Source organism: Monodelphis domestica, chromosome 2 (assembly GCF_027887165.1).
Source record: "Monodelphis domestica isolate mMonDom1 chromosome 2, mMonDom1.pri, whole genome shotgun sequence".
Taxonomy (NCBI): Eukaryota; Metazoa; Chordata; class Mammalia; order Didelphimorphia; family Didelphidae; genus Monodelphis; species Monodelphis domestica.
Window position 1 is genome coordinate 64849334 of NC_077228.1, and position 23307 is coordinate 64872640.

At 31.7% G+C, this 23307-nt stretch overlaps 1 protein-coding gene across 8 annotated transcripts in view; it reads right to left on the reverse strand.

Annotated features, from left to right (window-relative positions):
• The window catches only part of KIFAP3 (kinesin associated protein 3), a 196560-nt gene that overhangs the window by 158697 nt on the left and 14556 nt on the right, over positions 1-23307 (reverse strand). For all 8 annotated transcript variants that reach the window (XR_461274.3, XM_007480753.3, XM_007480755.3 and 5 more), the window contains exons 2-5: positions 21373-21504; positions 18382-18536; positions 6303-6358; positions 5382-5523 (exon numbers count right to left, since the gene is read on the reverse strand). Coding sequence is in view for 7 of the 8 variants with exons in the window: in XM_007480753.3 (XP_007480815.1) it covers positions 5382-5523; positions 6303-6358; positions 18382-18536; positions 21373-21504 (485 nt within the window). In the remaining variant the exon portion in view is untranslated. The remainder of the gene's footprint in view (positions 1-5381; positions 5524-6302; positions 6359-18381; positions 18537-21372; positions 21505-23307) is intronic.

The window sequence follows — 23307 nt, forward strand, 5'->3', positions numbered from 1 at the left end:
TTTGGTCTGACTTGTGCATTAGGAAAATCATATTAGTGGCTGAAAAGAGGATGAATTAATGTTAGGAGAGATTTGAGGCAGGTAAGAAGAACTACCAACCAATCATTCTGATAATCCAGAGATGAGATGATAAGGACCAGTGCCAGAGGAGTTTGCAGTGTCAGAGGAGAGAAAGGGAAGTTTTTCAAGAGATGGTGCAAAGGTGAAATTTACAGGCCTTGGCAACAAATTGACAAGAGAGTTAAGAAATAGTGAGGAGTCAAAGATGAATATTAGGTTTCAAGTCTGGAGGCCTGGGAGAGATTATCATCTACATTTATAGGGAAGGTAAGAGGGGAAGATGATTTAGGGCATGTATCTTTTTAGGTTCTTTTTGTTGCTGTTACAGATTTCAGATGGTCCATGTTCTCAAATTATCTCTCATCAATCTGTTTTCCAATCACTCGTTCATCCTAATTTCATACTTCTTGCCATTTTCTGACTTTTGGTTTTATTTTATTATTTCTTGATATCTTGTGGGGTCATTGACTTCCATATGTTCAACTTTAAATTTCAAGGAGTAATTTACTTCAATATACTTCTTTTTCAAACAGTTAATTTTCTTTTCATATTTTCCATAGATCTCATTTGGTTTTGTAAATCATTTTTAACTTCTTACCTTGGTTCCCTTTTATCATCCCTATTTATGTCTTTAGGGATTAGAACACTCTATGCTATACCCAAGTCTTGATCAGTCACTGTCCATAAAGTCCACAGACTTCTCTGTCTCCATAAGCTGTCCCAGTCTGGAAAATTAATCATTGTGACTTTTTCTTGGATTTCCTGATCATAATTTGGATTTGTGTGTTTTCTAGATGAGATGGTGTAAGACCAGGCACAATTACATCCTCTAACTTTGCTATTTGATTCTAGCTCACAGTAGTATGCTTTAGAAAAATCTCTTTGGATAGCATGTAAAAGACATATTGCAGTGGGAAGAGATGTTGGGTAGGAAACCACTTAGAAAACTATTGTAATGGTCTACTCAAAGGAGATGAGGTCTGAACAGAAGCGACATTAAGAAATTATAAGATTTGGTAACCAAAATTTGGATGTGTGGAACATGCAAGAGTCAAGGATGATCCTGAGATTGTGAATCTGGGTGACTATAAAGATGGTGGTATCCTTAACTATTAACCATTAGTTTAAAGGAGGGGAGGGTTTGTGAGGAAAGATAAGAAGTGCTCTTTTGGAAATGTTAAGTTTGAAATGCTTTAAAAATGTCAATAGACAATTAGTTGGTGATGTGGGACAGCAGCTGGACAAGATCTTGGAATCACTTGAATATAGATGATAAATAAATTCAGGAGAGCTGATGAAATCACCAAATGAAGGAGAAAAGAGAAGAGGGTCTAAGACAGAGCCTTGGGAGATACCCACAATTAGTGAACATGACACGGAAGCAGATTCAATAGAGGAGACTAAGAAGCAGTCATGTGGTGTAGAAGGAAACCATAACTGTCACAAGAACTCAGAAAGAAGAGAAACTACAGGATGAAAAAATGGGACAATAGGGTCAAATGCTGCAGAGGTCAAGAAGGATAAAGACTGAGAAGAAGCTATTAGATTTATCAGTTGATGGATAACTAGGAACTTTGTGGAGAAAAGATTCAGCTGAAAGATGAGAAAGGTAATGGGAAAGAGGGAAGGAAATTAGAAGTCAAAATTTGAAAAAAATGCTCAAAATTTTTTCTAAAAAAGGGTTATGGTATTATTCAATGCCATCCCAATCAAACTGCCAAAAATTGTCTTACTGATGTAGAAAAAATAATAACAAAATTCACTGGGAAGAAGAAAAGATCAAGAATAGCAAAATAAATAATGAAAAAAATGTAAAGGAAGGTGATCTAACAATACCAGATTTTAAAATGCATTATAAAGCAGTAATTATCAAAACTATTTGGTATTGGCTAAGAAACAGAAAGGTAGATCAGTGAACCAGGACATAAAAAACAAACAATAAAAGATTATATTAACTTTAGATTTAACAAAAATATATATAATCAAGCCATTTGGGTAAGAAATTACTATTTGGCAAAAACTGCAGGGACAGCTGGAAAGTAGTTTGATAGAAAATGGTATATACCAATATCTTACACCATTCATTAAATACAAATGTATACATGATCTAGACATAAAAGGAAATATCATAAGCAAATCAGACGAAAAGAGACCATATTATCTCTCAGATTTATGGATAGGAGAGGAACTGATAAGTAAACAAGAGATAGTGGGCACTGTGAAATGTAAAATGGATGATTTTGAGTATATTAAAGGTTTTGTATAAACAAAACAAAAATTGCCAAGATTAGAAAGACAGCAGAAGATTGGGAAAGAAACTTTTATAGACAATTTCTCAGAGAGGTCTTATATCTAAACTATATGGAGAAACTTGTCAAATTTGTGGGAATAAGAGCCACCCCCAAATTGTTAAATGGTCATAGGATATGAACAGACAGTAATCAAAGAAGGAAATCAAAGCCATATATAGATACATGAAAAAATGCTCTAAATCACTACCAATTAGGGAAATGCAAACCAAAACAATTCTGACATTATCATCTCATACCCATCATGTTGGCCAAAATGGAAAATGGGCAGAATGACAAATGTTGGAGGGAATGTGGAAAAGTGGGGCCACTAGTGCACTGTTGGTAGAACTGCAAACTGATCCAACCACTTTGGAGAGCAATTTGGATTTATTCCCAGAGAGCTATAAAACTGTGTATATTCTTAGACCAGCAAAAGAGATAAAAAGCAAAGGAACCTTATATTCCAAAACATTGACAGCAGCTCTCTTTGAGGTGGCAAAGGACTTGAAATTGAGGGGTATTGATCAAATGTAGAATAGCTAAACAAATTGTGGTGTATGATTATGATAGAATACTATTGTGCCATAAGAAATAATGAGCATATTAATTTTTAGGAAGAACTACATAAGATAATGAGTGAAATGAGTAGAACCAAGAAAACATAATACACAGCTACAGATTTAATACATGAAGAATAACTTGTGAATATTCACCTCAAGAAAATGAACTGTGCAGTAGAAACATGAAAGATATAATCTATATATTTTGTCAGATAGTGCCTTCTCTCATGTGGGGAAGGGAGGGAGGGATTGAATTTAAAAAGTAATGGGAAAATCCTTTTTTCCTGGGTGGGAGAGTTATGAGAACAAGAAATGGAAATATTCCATTACATATCATTATTGCTTTTGTTTTGAATATTTTAATGTTATTTTTAAAAGGGTCCTTCCACTATGTCAAAATTTTTTTTTAAATCACAAACTTACTGTTGTATTGCATATAGAAACATATTAACTTGATATCCCAAAAGTCTTAGTGCAGTTTTAAGCACTGAATATGACAAAAGACTTACAAAGCATATCTACAAATCCTACATAAAACTCTTTACAAATAACTGTTATAGGAATAGGTAATAGGGTATTGGATTTATGAATTCACTGGTAGAAGCAACTCCCAGATGAGGAATACCTCCTTTGGAATGTCAGTGCAACTGATAACTCTAGACAGTTGCCTAGAGTACTGAGAGGTTATAAGCTTCGTAAGGTCCCAGAGACAGTGTGTCCCAGGCAGGACTTGAACAGGTTTTCCTGGCTCTGAGGCTAATTTTCTATCACTTTGCCACATTATCCATTATTCTTCAAATATATGCTTCCTAGTCCCTACCAATTATATGCCAAAAGAACTAAAAGCACATCATTAAGTTCTATAAAAACTAAACAAATAACTTTACTATATTTTCACAGTATGTTATTTTGGAAAAAGCCCATTTATCCAGAATAGAAAAGAGGTATTCAAATTAATTGATATTTTGATTAAAACTGAAAATTGTCATATATGGGATATGACTAAGGTAGTATGATTGATTCCACAAGCCAGAAAGCAAAAAATTTCTCTCATTTTCCTGAATCACATCTCATGTGCAAAATAAGGACTGCTAATTTTCAAAACATTCAAATACAACTAAATCAGTTAAAACTGATGTTTTGACAAATATATTTTAATCATTCTAGGTTACTCAACATATACATGCTTTGGGTTTTTATCATTCAATGATAAATTATACTATTAGGAAAAAGTAATATTGCTTCAATTTTCTACTAGAGACCAGACCAGATCAGTAGGAATTTAATTTATTTAATTAATTTATTTAAAAATTTAAAGCTATTTGCAATATCCTTAATTTTTGTAACTTTTTTTGGTTTTTAATTATTTAGATGTAGATTAAGTACACTAATAAAAGAAAACTCAAATTTTACTTTGTTTTCCCAACTTAAAAGTACAATGAAAAAATTTAGAAGAGAACCTTAACAAACATTATAGACATACTTATTTTATACAAGTCATTTACATATATTTTGGGAAATTTATTTTTTAAATTACTCCTTTAAAAACAAAAAATAAGTGTCTTAACCAGAGCCCTTTCTTAAGTGACAGACTACAGATTAAAAATTAGTCTGGGAATCACAAAAAATTAAAGTGTTCTTGTAAGTTTAGGAATAGTTTCAGCTGGAGACAGTTTTGTTCTTAACTCATTATAGATATGTTATAAACAAAAGGATTGTAAATATAAAATTACCTTTTTCCACACATCAAAGTATTGATTGAGAGAAACATTATTTTGGAACAACTTGAGTAAAAGTGGAGAAGTATTAGTAAAATCATGAAATTGCACATGTAAAATCTACATGAGATTGTTCCAATCTCAAAGGGGTTGAGGGGAAATAGAAGAGGGAGAGATGGAGAATTCAAGGCTCAATATTCTTTGAAAAAATGTTGGAAACCATTTTAGGGAAATAAAATAAAAAATATCTGGAACTCAGTTTATAAATATAATAAACAAACTAGTTTCATATTTCTCTTACTGAGAAACAACTAAAATTTAAGCCAAAACGCTTATATAATTTAAAATGATTAGTTACCTCAGTAGGGAAAGGGAGTTTCTGTAGAAGGAAAAAATAACATTGAAGTTTTCATTTTTCTGTATGTGACTTAGATGTTAGAGGATATCCACATAGATTTTTAAAATCATTCTACTGTTATTATTTGCTACCAAGCATCCTTCTAAGATACACACATTACTCTCAAATTGCACATGTTCAAAGACCTGCATATTTTAATATTAACCTAGACAAAATGTCACTAAGAAAAGAAGTTAGCTGAAAAAGTATAATGTTTTCAAAAGCTATTAATAAGTGATTTCTGCACTATTTGTGACATTGATCCCTCTATTACCACAGATAATCAAAAATTGAATTTTGTGACCATGAGCTTTTTGTTTTTCTTAAAAACAGGACATATATATATATAAATCACCATTGAGCAGTAGTTCTTCCAAGTTATCAGGGTTCCGAGCAAGCTGGAGGATCAAGGCAGAGCCACGCACTTTGTCAGGAATGTCTTCATACAACAATTCTATGTACTCATCCATATCATTAATATTAGCCACTTCATCAATCTGAAATTTTGTAAACAAAGAGAAAGGTATGAAATCCCAAAGGAAAAAAAAATTGACACCTAATGTATAGCCAAAGAGGAGCCTTTTTTTTTTTTGGACAAGGCAGAAATTAATGTTTTCTTATGACAAATTTCTAAACGTCTTGTAATCAGTCTCTTGTGGAAAGAACTTTACCTTTAGAGCTGTGATACCAGGTCAACAGTTGTTATAAAATCACATATATATATTTTTCCCCCATATACATTTTGATTTTGTTGAATTTGTTAATGTTACAGAGTTCTTACACTGTCAAAACCATGCCTGATAATTCAAATAACAAAATAAAAGTACAATGGACAGTCTCATCTACCCATTATACAGTCTATTAAACTTGATTAATATACATTTTGACAATTTCAGAATCTCTTAAAATGTTATAACAAGAATTGGGATTGTTAGGAAAATATACTCTAATTTCTAGGTGCCAAAACACTAAAAAGACAATTTCAATGAAATAAATTTATTATGAAGAGAATGTTTCAAAATTTAAAAAGAAATTATAATATAATAGGTCATAGCATTATTCCATTTTGGTAGTTTAAGAATTTGTTATTTTTTTCCTAGCAATACTGATACACAAATTTTTTTCAGTTGAATTTTTAAAAATTCCACAAGTCACTAATTTGATTGCTATTATTATTTAAAGATTAAAAAGTAGTTAATTAACTAATTTGATTGCTATTATTATTTAAAGATTAAAAAGTAGTTAATTAACTTCCTATAAGAAAATATAGTCTTACCTCCATTCCTTCAAAAGGAGGTGGATCTTTAGGCTTGCTAGATTTTTCTTTTTTTTCTGTAACAATAAAAGGCAAAACAATTATGAGGTTATGAGTATTTATTGAAAAAATACTTTCCATTTAATATATGACTTCTAATTTACCTGGATATTTTAAATCTGAATAATTTAGGAAAATATATTGTTATTTCTTCCTATTCCCAAAACCAAAGGATATCAAATGAACTCATACTTATGTAAAGTAGGCGATGTAAATACAGTTCACAGAAATTCCTAAATTCATTTTAACCACTAGTCAGCAGTGGTAAATTTCCTGTCTAGTTAGTAGTACATAGTCTCTAATCTCTGCCTAATCAATATTTCAAGACTGAGAAGGAAAAGAGTCAAAGGCAGGCAGTCAGGAGGATAGAAGTAAGCAACAAGCTACTATGATCACACACTGGAAAACTACATCTTGAATAATTAAGGAGTCTCACTGAAAACATAATTAGGTTACTATCATTAAAAAAGCAAAAGCTTATAGCTACCAGTATTTTCTCCTCCTTTGGCACCTAAAACAATTGTGGGAATAATAAATATATATCACAATCTGGAGGCATATGAAATTCTGGTTCTCTGATGAATGTATTTTACTTCATAATTCTCAAACATTCCAATAGATGGGTGATCTTATCATCATGTACCAAGGATAGCATCCCATCATGAGCAAATTTTGTTCATGATGCACCATCAAAAGAGGATCACCAAATATCCTAGGTGTCTTCCTACAAAAATAAGATCATTGATATAGATCTAGATGGGATCTCAGAGGTTATCTAGTCTAAAATCTTCACTTTCCAGGGAAGGAAATAGAGATCCAAAGAGGTTAAGTGACTCATAAGGTTATTCCTTCACATATTTTCTTGATATTACATTTATACCAACCGGAAGCAAAGATACCGTGCACTCTTGCACTTTATTAGTCCATCTTTTTATTATCTTGGTCCAAATAAATTTTACTTATATCTTGTGGTTTTTTACTTGCCTAAATTTTCTCTAGTATCACACCTAGAGAGCTATTCTTCATAATAAAAAAAAGGAAGGGGGAAGAGGAAAGGGGAATGGGAAAGAAAATGGAGAAGGGGAAAGGAAAGGGAAAGAAAGGGAAAGGGAAGGGGAAGGAAATGGGAAGGGAAGGGTTAAATTTCGGGGGTAGGAGTTACAAAAGGAAAGGAGAAAGGAAAAAGGAATCAAATAAGTCTGCAAAATCAGTCAGTAATCAAATCAAGAAACAAATATTAATGGACCACTGTGCTAAGCACTGGGGATACAAAGGAAGGCCAAAAAAAAAAAACTTTCTCCCTGAAAGCTAAATGTATGTGTATAATATGCAATGTTCCACAGCCAGGAACCTCCCATCTATTCAAAGAAGTAAAGGAGGTATCTTCTATCTTTTCAATGCTCTTCTTTGGGGGACAAGGTTGTTCTCTGTAATTTGGTAACATTCACTTTTCAATTATTTTGTAGTTGTTCTTTACCTTTATATTGTTACTGCAACAGTATATGCTATTTTCTTAGGTCACCTTACAACAATTTGCTTCAGTTCATGTCTTTCAATGCTTTAAAGCTTCAGTGTTTCACAGTAATATTCTATTACATTCATGTACCACAACTTTTTTTAGCCATTCTAATCAATGGGCATCTACTTTGCTTCAAGTAATTTCCTACCACAAAAAGTACTGCTTTGATTATTTTTGAGCATATAGGGATTTTGTCCTATCAGTGACCTCTCTGGGTTATATACCTAGTATTGGAATTTCTGGATCAAAGGCTTTAGACATTTTAGTCACTTCATTTGTCTAATTCCAAAATGGTTGAATTGATCCATAGCTCAAACAGCAATAATTAGTTCACTTATCTTCCTACAACTCTTCCAATAGTGAATATTCTCATCTTCATATATCTTTGTAAATGTGCTGGGTGTGAAATAAAATCCTGGAATTGGTGAATTATATTTTTTATTATTAATCTGTAATATTCTTTCATATGTTAATAGTTTGGCAAGTCTTCTTTTGAGAATTATTTGTTATCCTTTGACTACTGGGGAATGGCTTTTGGGATATACATGACATATATTAATAAACAAACACTGTATATTGGTGTATATATATATGTGTGTGTGTGTACGTGCATATACATATATACAACCAACTGTCTAAATATCATGGATAACAATTTGAGACATTTGGTATAAAGATTTTTTTCCCCCATTCAACCCATTCCAATCTAAATCTAGAAGTATTTTTGTTTGTGCAGTTTTTCAATTTCATAACTGAAACTATCCATTTTATCTTTTGTATGCCTTTACTGCACACTTCATTAAGAATAGTAGTAGTAGTAGTCTCTCGGTAACCAAGGATGATGATTGTCTTTGTGTGCTTTCATCTGTGATGTAGATGAGTGTGCACAAAAACACTTGTGCGTGAAGGAGATTTAAGTGGAAAAGTCGTTGCACAGAAACAGTCCCACTCTCTCGGAGTTGGAAGCCTGGGTCCATTGGCATGAAAAATCGTTACACCTGGAGACTTCCTCAGCTGCAGTGGATGGCCATGTTGTCTTTTGACATTAAGAATATATCTTATTTAACAACAGTGAAAGATATGTGATCTGATTCTTTTCTTTTTTATTGCATGATTAATATTAAGGTCATAAATCCATTCTGATTTTATTGTGGAATATGGTATAAGTGTTTGGTCAAAACCTTAATTTCTGCAAGATTGGTTTAAAATTATCTTGACCATTCTCAAATAGGGAATTCTTTTTATTTAGAGAGTTAAGTACTGGATTATTGAATTTCATTGTTTTTTTTATTTTCTCTATTCTAATCTGTTCTTTTGCTCTGCTTCTCTATTTTAATCAATACCAAATGGTTTTGAAGACCTATTGCTTTATAACATACTTTGGGGTCTGAAAGTATTATTCTCCCTTCATTCTTACCTTTTTTCAATATTTCCAAGAATATTCTAGATTTTATGTTCCTATAAAGAAATTTTATGATTTTACCAACTTCCAAAAAGTATCCCTCTGATAGTTTTATCAAAAATTTAAAATGCAAAATAACTTTGGTATTGCTGTCATTTACACATTGGAAAAGCTCTACCATTTGTACTAAATAATATTCCTCTAGTTATTTAAGTTATTTTATTAGGGGCACCTTTGTAATTAAATCTATATAAATATTTTGAATGTATTAGTAGATTCATCCCCAAATATTTTATTCATTTTGCAGTTATTTTGAATGCAATTTATCTATTATTATACATAGAAATATAAAAATATAAGGCAATATAGGATAAAATATATTGCAATATAGAAATAGAAGGCAATGTTGTTAAATAGAAATATATCAATTTTTGAAGGTTTATTTTGTAGCCTGCAACATCATTACTATCTTAATTAGTATCCAGGCTAATCCATTAGGAATTCCAAAGGAAAGCTTGTCTTATCAGCAAATAAGGATAGTTTTTTTCTCCTCTTTTCCTATGTTTTTATTTCCTCTTTTGTCTTATTTACTAGTGCTAGTATTTCTACCATTATATCAAATCATAGTGTATAGAGTATCTTTGATTTATTCCTGTATTTACTGGGAAAGCTTTTAGTGATCTCCACTGTATTATCATTGCTTGCTTTTCATTTTGGAGAGATAATTTTGATGATATATAAAAAGGTCTCTAAATGTCTATATTTTTAGGGTTCTTAACATAACTTGTTCAAAGGCTGTTTTTTTTACTCTATTGAGGAAAACATGCAGGTTTGGATGCTTTTGCTTTTAATATTAATAATATCTTCTGGCCTGACTAAGATTTTATCATAATGACTAATTTCTTAAGAGGGATTGCTGTAGTCTTTTTGACACAATAAAAAATTCTGAGCAAATATTCATTAATGATATTGATCTGTATTTCTCTTTTCATTTGCCCTTTCTTGGTATAGATATTATGATTATATTTTTCTTGTAAAACAAATCTGGCAGAGTACTTTTTTCAATTTTTGAGATCTGTGCAGTATTGGTAGTAATTATTTAACTTGAAAGATTTCAAAGAACAGTTTGCTTCTGGTAGTTTCTTTGTAGCTTGTTTTATTTCCTCTTCAGAAAGATTAGATTATTTAATACCTCTCTATTTGGTCATCGGTTTGATGATTTTATACATTTCTTTTGTATTCTCAGTTTTCTTGGCACACATCTGTGTATAGTGGGGTTTGATAATTCTTTTATCTTTTTCATCTGATATTTTGTTGATTTACTGTTAATTTGTTATAAGATTGAGTAAAGATGTATTAGTTTTTAAGTCTTTTCAAAGAGTCAGTTTTTTATTTTAATGATCATTTCTACTATAGTCATCTTAGTTTCCAATTTATTTATTTCTCCTCTAATTTTCAATATTTCTATTCTATTTGTTGTGTTTATGTTGCTTCTGTAGCCAATTTTTAAAAAGATACAGATTTAATTCATTAATCTTTTACATTTTGCTAATACATGTTTTTAGGCTGCTTTAGCTGAATCCAAGAAATTTTAGTATGTGGTTTCATCATTATAATTTTAGTTCATATAACATATAATAGTTGTTTCTATCATTTGTTGGTTGATACTCTAATTTGATATTGTGTTCTTTGACCTAATTAATAGTTTTTCTGTTTTAAAATCTATAAAGGATGTGGACCATTTCTGCCTTTCAACATTTATTTGCAATATTTCTGTGCTCTAATATAAGTAATATTCCATATGGTGCTGAGAAAATATGTAAGTTGTTTACAATTTTTGCTGAGGATGTGCCTTAAGCATTTTAGCCTTGGTTTCTTCATCATTTTTTCAATTTTCTGCTTTCTCTTTTCATTATTTTTTACCATTTTGTTGAAAATTGAGATGGAGATATTAAAATTCCTTGCTGACTATATCTTTTGGATAACTGAGGTAATTTTACCTTCATGAATTCAGTTGCTAAAGCATTTGGAGTATATAAATATGGTATCAGTATTGCTTATGGTTTATTTCAGTGTTATAGTGTGCCTCCTTTCTTTGCCTCTTTATGTTGCAAATTTTTGTATCAGCCCTACTTTTGTTTGCCTCAGAAGGAGACCAAGCACATATTAGCAATACCTACTAGTGGTGGGACTTTCTAGAGTCCATGAGCTCCCTAACACAGTAGATCTTAATACTTAACTGGGCTCCTAGACTCCCAGGATATACCATGTTACTATGAATCAGACTTCCAAACCCTACTCAGATCACACTTGCCAACAAAATCAGGCAACTGAGCACTGAGTTGAGACATAAAGGGTCAATGATGAATTATTTAATTGTGGACCTTCATCAGAAGATTTCTCATTGCTAAGATACTCTCATTTCTGTCCCTGTCCTTCTCCCAGCCCCATCTCAAACCTGCTCTTTCAATGCCCCACTACAGGTCTGACTACCCTGTCTACTGTGCCTTCTGGAAATCTTAGTCCATAATTTACACACTTTCTTTAATTTTAAACCTTTTTTTCTTTTCTTGTTCTTCCATCTTCTGGTGCTCAATGGAAACTGGTTCCCTCCATATAACAGTGCTTCCCTTAGAATTCAATATACTTTCTTCCACATTCTATTCTTAGTGCTGTTGTTTCTAAATGCCAGTGTTAAAACATATTTGATGAATATCTGTTTCTGTGTTTTATGCCTTGCTTGGTGTTAATAACTGCTAATAAATGAATTAAACAATATCTATTTTGTTATAACTTGGAAGGATTCTTTCATTCTTTTGACTTAAGCATGGCAGATATTATAGTGGAGAATATCTTTCCTTTTAAACATTCTTTTATTTGGTCATTTTCAAACATTATTCATTGGAAACAAAGATCATTTTCTTTTCCTCTCCCCCCTCCTACCACCCCTCCCATAGCCGAGAATATCTTTAATACAGTATCTTGCTCTATTAAATAAAATATTTTTATAATCAATAACAGTGGGATCTTATATTAGCTATTTCTTTCAATTAATTGTGGGATGGTATAGGTAAGCTCTACCATGGATATGAAATCCTGGCTTTGTCCAAAAACCTTTGCAGAGGATGTCCTCAAATGTAAGTATAGATTTTTTCAAACACTAATTTCGTGTGCAGAAGTAGGCATAATGTGCTCAGTTGCCTTTTTTTATACCTATACACAGTCCAAGATTTTTCCTACCACCCTATCTTTTTTAATTGTCCCCTACTGAATATTGATCTTTGAAAACTGCATTATTTCTTGCACAGACCTTTTCTGGATATACATGATCTAGTTCAACTTCTATTCTTATTTTTTTTTCAGTTACATTTCTACTTCCTCTAAAAGCCCATTCATCATTGCAATGTCGACAGTTAAGACATGGTGGTTTCATGAGCTAGGGGAAGACATGTTACATGTATTTGCACATGTTTTCCATCTTTCAGCTCTTTTTTTGATCTTCTTAAGTGTCCTCAGGATGCCTCTGCTTAGTTGAATCTCTGACAATTTTCTTTACACTGGGTTTTCCCCTATATTTGTTTTTTGATAAGGCAATATTAAGGCAATATTTCTCAACCTCCCATCATCACTCTTACTAAGATTTTATTTAAAAAATTCATATCCTAAAACAACATTGCCCTAGGCTTCCATACCTCTCAGTTTATGAAGTAAAGTATTTGCTGACTAACTCAATTTTTTATACAATGTTCAGATTAACTACACTAAAAGCACTAAGAATACATCAGTCCCTACTGAACCATATTGCTTACTCTATATAAAATTATTTGATAAGAATTCCATATATTTGTAAACACAATCTCAAAGGAAATTGATTTATATGAATTAAACAGTATATGAACTTATTATAATCACTGTCAATGCCCTTTCTTCTGCCCATTGCTATTTTTTGTTTAAAATAACATGGCTATTAAATAAGTCAAGGTGGTGTTTTAATTTCATACTCTATCTTTTCTCATGTTTATTTTTCTAATTTTATATTAATTTTAATTTTCACATTAATAAGGGGGTTTATAAACAAATTATGACTCCTTAATGAGTAATGAATCATTTCCTGTTTTAAAAATAATTTTATTTTTGTGATGTTACTCAGAGCTCACCATATCTAGTACCTTCCAAGTCTTTTCTTAATAATAGCTAATAAAAGCTAACATTTAGATAATACCTACCATGTGTCAAGTACTGTGCTAAATAAAGATTAAATGATTTGATCAGGGCCATAAAAGTTAATAAGTATATGAGGCCAAATTTGAACTTAAGTCTTCCAACTGCAGGCTCTACACACTATGATACCACCTAGCTGCCTTAGCTTCTTGTAGAAACTATTCATTTTTTTAATAGGTTTAATACTTCTGTTTAGTTCATAAGTCCATGGCTTCCTTATGCTGCAGACTTCTAGATCAATCAACTAGCTATACAGTGATATAACTTGGTAGGCCTTATAACTTCATATAACTTATGATAACTTATTATCTACTTTTTCATTAACTCTCATTATTTTCATACTGCTCTTTTTTTTTAAACCCTTACCTTCCGTCTTGGAATCAATACTGAATATTTGCTCCAAGGCAGAAGAGTGGTAAGGGCTAGGCAATGGGGGTCAAGTGACTTGCTCAGGGTCACACAGCTGGGAAGTGTCTGAGGCCAGATTTGAACCTAGGACCTCCCATCTCTAGGCCTAGCTCTCAATCCACTGAGCTACCCAGCTGCCTCCTTCATGCTGATCTTTTTAAGAATGCATACAAATACTATTAAGAGATGATCTGAGAAATGATGTGTTCTTATTGCTTATGCACAAATGATAAAAACTGCTAATGTTTTTATTTTCCTCTTCAAGGAAACTTTAAGAAATTTTCTATTTAGCTATAACTTTCTTCTCCTTGTTTCATTTATAGTGAATATCTCAAGACTGATAAAATTTTGTTCACTTACTTATGGATGGGGTTCACATAGTGAGAATGTAAACAAATGCTTTGAAAACTGTGATTCTTAGCCCCTTTGCTCCCTTTTTCTTCTATAGTCAGTGAAGAAACAGAATAGAGTCCCAAAGAACATAGCCATTTTGTGTTTTTCTGTGTTTCATGTTGCCATGAACATATAATTCATCACCAAGTTGTTAGTTCAGTTTTGCTGAAATAACCAGGCTGGTCCTGAAAAAGTGTATCTAATCTGTTGTCAGTATCATAACTAAAAACTTTCTAGTATGGAGGAAGTTTGCAGAGCTTGGACTCCCTTGGCATTGCCTTTAAGACTCCTGAGTTGTTCATATGTGACAAAGGAAATAGAGCAGGAGGTTTGTGAATGTCTTAAATTTTTTTCAAAATTCATTAAATTTATTTTTTAAATATAATGATCTATGGTAGATCCAGTGATCTATTCTTAAGTTATTTTCCTAGCTTTCTAAACTTTTTATACCATAGTCATTAATATCATAAGTCAAATGACTTTTGTACAATAGTTCAAATTTATATTTATTCTAATCAGAAGGTGAACTATAAATCTTGAATCTTTATTAACAAATTCTGTCAGTAATATATGAATAATTTCTTACCACAAGTTAAATTACTAAGTCATTTTAAAAATACTATATAATGAGTCACATCAGTATGGCTTAACACACAGAATTCATCAATTTTCAGATGTGACTAATTCTAAAATTCACAAGTTTACAATGTAAAAAAAAGATTTAAAATATACAAACATAAAGTACAACAGAAGGAATTCAAGTAGTTAAATCTAGTATCATAATCAATTCCAGTTATAAAGCCTCAGACATTTCAATGATTTGTGTAGTCTTACACGTTTCATCCTTATCCAAACATCTCAAAGGACAACATGAAACATACAAAGCTTGGAAACTAAGAAAACTGATGCTACAACCACACTTTAAAATAATTGTAGTAATTATAAATTCCCTATATCCACTCCTTGGTTATTTTTAAATAAGGTGACTAGACTGTATTTACCTTGGCAGAGCATTATTTAAAAAATCAAATTTTACCTTTCCCCTAGTCCATGGCAGCTGCAATTCTCGTCATGAAAAGACCAGCAAGTAAAGTAATAGAAGTTATAGTCCCAATCCATAAATTCTGGTTCAACTTAAAATTCAAATATTTAATCTGGTAATAAGAGTCAGTACTAAAGCTAAATTGTAAATCTACGTATTTCCAGGAAATATGTCTAATTATGCGTGTGTGTGTATGTATATGTTCCAGCAATGGCTTCATATTAGGAAGTTCCAACGTTTACAAATACCTTAGTGTTTTAGTACTGAACAAAAATACAATATGGGATCTGAATGAATACAGACTCATAGTTGGTATTTCTACACAAAATAAATGATACTGGTACTACTGAAATTATGATTCTTTATTGATAACTACAAAGACTAATGCCACTAGGTGGTGCCTAAAGTGTACCAGGCTGGGAATCAGGAAGACCTCAGCTCAAATGTGATCTCAGACACTTACTAGCTGTTCAGCTCTGAGTACATCACTTAGCTCCAGTTTGCCTTAGTTTCCATATAACTGTAAAACAGGGGAAAAAATAGCACCACCTTCATAGTGTTGTTGTAAAGACCAAATGAGATAACATTAGTAAGGACCATACACAGGCCTGACACAGAGGGGGCACTATGTAAATGTTGGCTATTTTACTTTTTTTACTATTAAGGCTTTTATTACTTTTAAAGAGGTAGGGAAATCTGCAATTATTTTTAATATTATTATTATGGCTTTAATGGCTTTGAAGAAGGGAGAGTATATACTCTTAAGGACATGTAGATTAGAAACTCATAGGCTAAATTACAATAATAAGATTTTTAACAAATGAATATTTTTAACATTATGCTAGAATTACTTGAATAATAAAAAATCAATAAAGGGAAAGAAGGTTCAGAGGCCACAATATGAAATATAATGCATCTACATTTAGCAATTTTTAAAACTACATTTCATGGGTTTGAAGTTGACAAAAAACAGTCCAACTATAATTATCAAGAGAAATAAAATCTCTTTTATATGAGATATATTTCACACTTAATATAATGAAACATTTTTGGTATGCTTGCCAATATTAAAATACCAAGTCCAAAGAAGCAGTGTTTTGATTTGTGCTATTTGATCCCCCTTACCATGAAATGTATGGAATTTCTTTTTGTCTCCAGTGTCTTTCCACACTCTTTCTCCTCTCAGCCTCTAATTTATACATGCTTTTACAGAATGTTTTTCAGAAACTGTGCTGATTCTAATTAGATTTCTTGTAAAACAGGATCTGTTTATAGGAAATTACTCAGTAGAGATAGATGGACTTTGAAATGTGAACCTAAGGCAACATATAAAGTATCCTATATATTCAAAGTTCTTCCACTCTGCCTGTCATTGACTTTCTTCCTATTTTATATTTATTTCTACACCTCAGTCTCTATCACACTTCAATTTCTTGATTCTTGAAGCTGAACTATGCTAAAGGAGATAATGTGAGGAGAAATACAAGAAAAATATGAGTAACTCAAAAGTTTTAAGTTCTAATTCTATTTCTGCACTGATCTGCAGGTATATTGATAGAACTGAAATTTTACTCAGGTGGAAAACTGCCACAGAAAGATAAATGTATGAATTATTTGTTAAATTCAAATAAAATTCAGGAAAATCAGAATGACAAATATTTTATAAATAGTCAAGCTAAAATTTAATTTTAGATGCCTTATTTTGTAAGATCTGAAAGTGACATAATAAAATGATTGAAATAGTTTGTACTGTTTCTTATTATCCTTCCTGAATATAATTTTGACTTAAAATAAAATTACCTTACATGTCTATAATATTAGTTTAAATTGCTTTTTAAAAACATTGTAAGAAGTGATTTGCCCTGTATTCAACGTATAAATGTTCTAATCAGATGTTAAAAACGGTTTAAGAAAATTTTTCTATAATCTTAACATGACACTAAGGATAGTCTATATTAACTGTAAATATACCAAAACACTCCCCAACATACAATCCCTCCACAGAAACATAAAAAGCAACTTATGAGGTCTGAATTTTTCTATTTATATACTCAGAGAGATGGCTACTACCATACTATAGAAAGATTTTTTTTATCATATTATTTTGCCATGAATGAATATTTTAGAAAGTGAATTTCTGATGAGAAAACAACCAAAATATTTTACATGTGCATATAATTCCAATAGTTAATAATTCTAAAAAGTGTTTATAAATAAAATAATCAACACACTAAACATCCTGAACACCAACCAAAAGTGCTAATGGTCACCTTTTTTAAGTATGTTGAGAATAATGTTATCAGACAAGATGCAAAGTATATCATAGTAGCAAGAGCTTTTATTTTAAAAGGGTGAGGGAGGGAGCTAGACTGTTTCATTGGAAAGTCAGCTTACCAAAAATTTTAAACTCTTTTGAATGTAATAAAAATGAAGTTTCAACATTTATTAGTTCTATTTATTATTCCTATTAGTTCCTAACATGCCAAGAATTAAATGTTAAAGAATCAGTCACAAGTTTATTGTGAAATGACACAAAATATCAACAATCAACATCAAGCGACCTACCATTATCATGTATGTGATCTTTTAAATAATGAAAGGAGAAAGTACAGAAAATCATGGACTAGGCTATTTTGTAATATCTACCCTAAAATATTTATTTGTTAGTGTCTTCCTTCACTATTTTTGTTTGGGGAGTAGGTGAAGGGCAATAGAACAGTAGAGACAAAGTACAAGGCAACATTTTGTGCCTTTCTGAACAATACTTGAAAAAAGCAAGTATTGCTCACTTTACCAATCTCTTTAGTATCTGCTGAAGTAATTATAGAATAAGGTTTAAAATTTTAAAATTATTTATAAATTTTAAGATACTGAGCAATATTAAATTTAGCACATCTATTTCTGAAACAAAATGACATGCAATTTCCTTGTTATGTTTATGTATATACAAAAAAATTAATAAAATGTAGGAAAAACAAAATAAGAAAGATCAATAGAGGAGCCTTGCAGTCCTGCTCCTTTGGCCTTAAACACAGGCAGTGACTATTCTGCTTACCTTTCCCTGACAAAGCATCACGCCGATTCTGTAAGTAGTATAACAGCTGTTCTACCTCATTTAGTTTTGAGGGATGAATGAGTTTACATTCTTCAACCACTTTTCGAGCCAAGGAAGTGATATCAGTGTTAGCATTGAGACTCTTCAGACGTATGCTGGAAGAAAGAATTTTTCAATTCAGATATCATGACAGCAAACGATACATATATACCCATACACATTTATGTATATATAGTTATATTTTTATATATGTTGTTTATGTTTTTGTATGTATGTGTATGGGTATATGCATATATTTCATATGTTTCCAATGAACATACAAAATAAAAGAATTAAAATCTAATATTTGTGGGATGTTTTGGAAGAAAATATAGTGAAATATCAAGTACATTTGAACAATATGGAGTGAAAAAGAATACCAATGGTCAGTATTAACTCTTAATGATAAGTCTTGCTTGTTTCTTTATAGCTGGGCGAAGACCAGGAGAAAAGTAGCTAAAAATAAAGAAGTCTTTAGAAGAATAAAAAGTAACTCAGGAGTCTACATATGAAAAAGTACTGTAGAGCTAAAACCCATATTTCAATAGATTAGCCATCTCATTAACATAGGTATTCCCTCCAAAGGTGCACTTTTTTCATCACAAGCAACTCTTATGCATGTTCTCCCATAAATGCTCTCTCCAGGTGATTTTCCTAAGATGCTAGGGGCCCTTATGCGAGATTTCCTGTAATTACTTGAGTACCAATGTAGCACTTAAGAATCCAGTCTGTTACTCTTTGCTCTTGATATATGGAAACCAGTCTACTTCCTTTTCATCGTAGGCATCTTTATTTCAATTCAATGATTAGTAGGTATACAGAAAAACTATGATGTGAAAAAGTTGGGATTTTGTTTCAGAGAAAAGCCTGGAATCACTGAAAGCACGGATAATTTCCAAATGCAATCCAGCATGCTCTCTTCTTCCTATTCAGTTCTGGGCTTCCACATCTAGTCTCTCCTCTCTTCAATCTATTCTATTCAACTCAGCTGGCAAAATAATTTTTCCAAACATAAATCCAACACTTCTCCCCTTTATTCCCTCCCCTTCCTAGGTCTCAAAAAGCTTCAGCAGCTCTCTACTGTCTCTACAATAAAATAAAATGTCTCAGTTTGAAATTTAAAGCCACTCATAATCTCATTCCAGAAAACCTTTATTGGTTTAGTACACAATACTTACTTTCACACACTGTACATTCAAGCCAAATTGGCCACTTATCATCTGAAATTGATCCATCTCCTAACTTTGCAATTAATATCCCTCATGCCTGCAATGCCTTCCAATCTCATCTTGATCTATAAGAACTCTGTTTCTATAAAGTTTAGCTCATGTGCCACTTCCTATAGGAAATCTTTCCTGATCCTTAATTGTAAGTACTGTCTCTTCCTCAAAATGATTGCATATGTATGTATGAATATATCAAAATGGCTATACATGGTAAATATAGCTGATATTTCTGTAGTTATTTGTTATGTTTACTTTATGTAGTATCCCTCCTACACTGACAATGGAATGCAAATTCCTTGAGGGCAGGGTTAGGCTTGCTTATTTTGTCTTTATATCCTCAGCACCTAATACAATTTTTTTATAGTGTTCTGTGGGGAAAGAATACTGACCTTGGAATTGGAGAAACTGAGTTCAAATTCTGGCTCTGTCACTTTCTACTTATGTCAACTTGAGAAAGTTATAATTTGGAACTCATATTCCTCACCTGGAACAAAAGGCTACTCAAAGATCCCCCCAAACCTTCTCATCTTAGAAGATCCCTCTACCCCAACATCCCTTGCCTCTATTTTGAAGAAGTGTCCAGGCCAACTTTACGCTCCCTACTTCTCCAGATTCCATTCCTGATAGACTTTTCTCCCTCACCTCCAGTTTTTCAGCTCTTTTGTAGTTTTTTTCTTCCCTCAGAATGTAAACTCCTTCAGGGCATGATCTTTTTTTCCCCTTGTAAGTGGTATTCCAAGCAGTTAGCAGAGTGCCTGGCATATAGAAAGTGCTTAATAAATGCTTGTTGCCTTCTAGCTCTCAATCTTAAGCCTATAAACAAAGAAGGCTTTTAATAAATGCTTATGGGGAGGAAATCGGCTTCTACAATAAATACTAATGAATATAGATCCAAAAGGAAAATTGGTATTTTAACTACTTATTATAAACTTTTTAAAAAATTTGAAAACAATTACCAGTCTACTCTTACCTCCAAAAAAGTGAAACGTACTGTGGCAAAATTCTGCCTCAGATTCTTACTAGCTGGACAAGTCACATAACTACTCCGAGCTTCAATTTTCTCATTTATTAAAAGAGAATAATAATAGCATTTTTATGAGGGTTGTTTGGGCATCAAATGAAATAATGTATGTAAAGTTCTTTGTAAATTTCAAACTGCTATATAATTAGATACTGAAAGAATTTAGAAGAAAAATCAGTATTTGAAAAATCTTTTCCCTTTGTCTAATTCATATATATATATATCCTGACTAGTACAAAGCTAAGCTAATAGATTAGGAAGTTGATATGAAAATGTTGAAATATCAATGTTATTTGAACTATCTTATCTGCTTTTACCTGAAAGGATTACAAAATAATTATGCTCCTCATATATTAAATACTAAATATTTAATAAATATGATCAAATACTAATATTTAATAATAATAAATAATAACTTCCTTATGCAGCTTAAATTAAATTAAAGCATATTACAATCTTTAGATAAGAACACGTTGCTTTAGCCCTAAGGCTTTGCGAAAAATACCTACAGTAATTCTTCTCTGGAATTTGTCTATTATTTAACAAGACTAAGAAACCTGTAAAGAAGGATATCATAATCACTGATAGCAAAACAGTTAGTTGTATTACAACCAACAAGAATCTGTTCAAATTCAGAGTAATAATTTATGAGTGTTTATAAAATGCTTAATACCAAGAATAAGTATAAATCTTACTAAAACTCACATTTTTTGACATTCCTTCCGTTCTCCCAGCATGGGATCCCCCATTTCTCCAAGAATGGTAGCTTCCACTTCATATTGAACAATAAGTGCCTTTTCTGATGGGTGCACATCGATATTTCCTCCTTTAACCTTCCTAAAAAAGTAAAATTAATATATTCTCACTGATTATAAAAACCATACAACATTTTCATGTTCCTTATCTGGTAGGATAATTATATATACACATAGTAGGTGACAGATTATTCCAGGAAACAGAATGTAGCTCCATGAAATGGGATCCTATAACACGGTTTAATTTATTGTTTCAATTTTTAATCTTTAGTTGTCTCATTTTTAAATCTACAATTAACTCTTTAGGGTTTTTATATCATATTTGGAATGAGTGATTGTTCTGTTTCTTCTATGATTACGTTCATTCCTTCTATTCTTTTATTAAAATTTTATTGATGTATTGCTTTGGCTATATGTCAAATGGAGGTGGTGATAGAGAATTTTTGCTTTACTCCTGATTTTGTTACAAATGCCTCTATTCCTCTATATTACATATAATATCTGCTCTTGGTTTTAGATGAATTCTACTTGCCACATTAAGGAAAAGTTCATAATAATGAAATAGCAATGCTTCCAAGCCCAGTGTCCTCAGACATAATCCTGGGAAAACAACCTCTATAGAAATAGTCTGACAACTGTTTCTGAAGATGTTATATACATAGCCACCAAAGATCCAGAAAAGAATTACTATACTCTGGTTTTCAAATAAAAAGACCCCATGGTCCTTATGATGAGGAGGGAAAGCAGAAGCAATGCATATTCTTTAATATTATTTCTCATGATAAAACCATACCAGTTACTAATATTGATGAAACAGATGTAACTGCCATATATGTGGCCTCACTGATTAGAATGTGAGCTCCTTGGAGAACAGGTGCTCTTATGTTTCTATTTGTATCTCCAGTACTTAGAACAATTTTAATAAATGCTCTATTTAAATTCATTCATTTTCCTATGCTTTCCAGTGTTCTTTTTTTAACTCTTAATTTTGATTACATTAACTTAAAAAGGTTTTGTATAAACAAATCCAATGCAACCAAAATTAGAAAGGAAGCAACAAATTGGGAAACATTTTATAACAAAAATCTCTGACAAAAGTCTAATTTCTCAAATTTTTAAGGAGTTAAATCAATTGTACAAAAAAATCAAGCCATTCCCCAATTGACAAGTGGTCCAGGGACATGAATAGGCAGTTTTCAGATAAATAAATCAAAACTATACATAAGCACATGAAAAAGTGTTCTAAATCCTTCATAATTAGAGAAATGTAAATCAAAACAATGCTAAGGTACCACTTTATATATAGCAGATTGGCAAATATTATAGTAAAGGAAAATAATAAATGTTGGAGGGGTTGTGGCAAAATTGGGACATTAATGCATTGCTGGAATTTTGAACTGATCCAACTATTCTGGAAGGCAATTTAGAATTATGCCCAAAGGGCTTTAAATGAATGCCTACCCTTTGATCCTGCAATACCACTACTAGGTTTGTATTCTAAAGAGATAATAATGAAAAAATGTTTATACAAAGATATTCAGAGCTGTGTTTCTTTGTGGTGGCAAAAAATTGGAAAATGAGAGGATGTCCTTTGACTGGAGAGTGGCTGAACAAATTGTGGTATGTGATGGTGATGAAATATTACTGTGCTATAAGGAATAATGAATTGGAGGATTTCCATATGAACTGGAAGAACCTCCAGGAACTGATGCAGAGTGAAATGAGCAGAACATTATACACTGAAAGTGAAACACTGTGGAACAATACAAATGTAATGAACTTTGCTAATATAAGACAATCCCAAGGGACTTATGAGAAAGAATGTTATCCACATTGAGAGAAAGAACTGTGGGAGTAGAAACACAGGAAAAAACAAATGACTTAT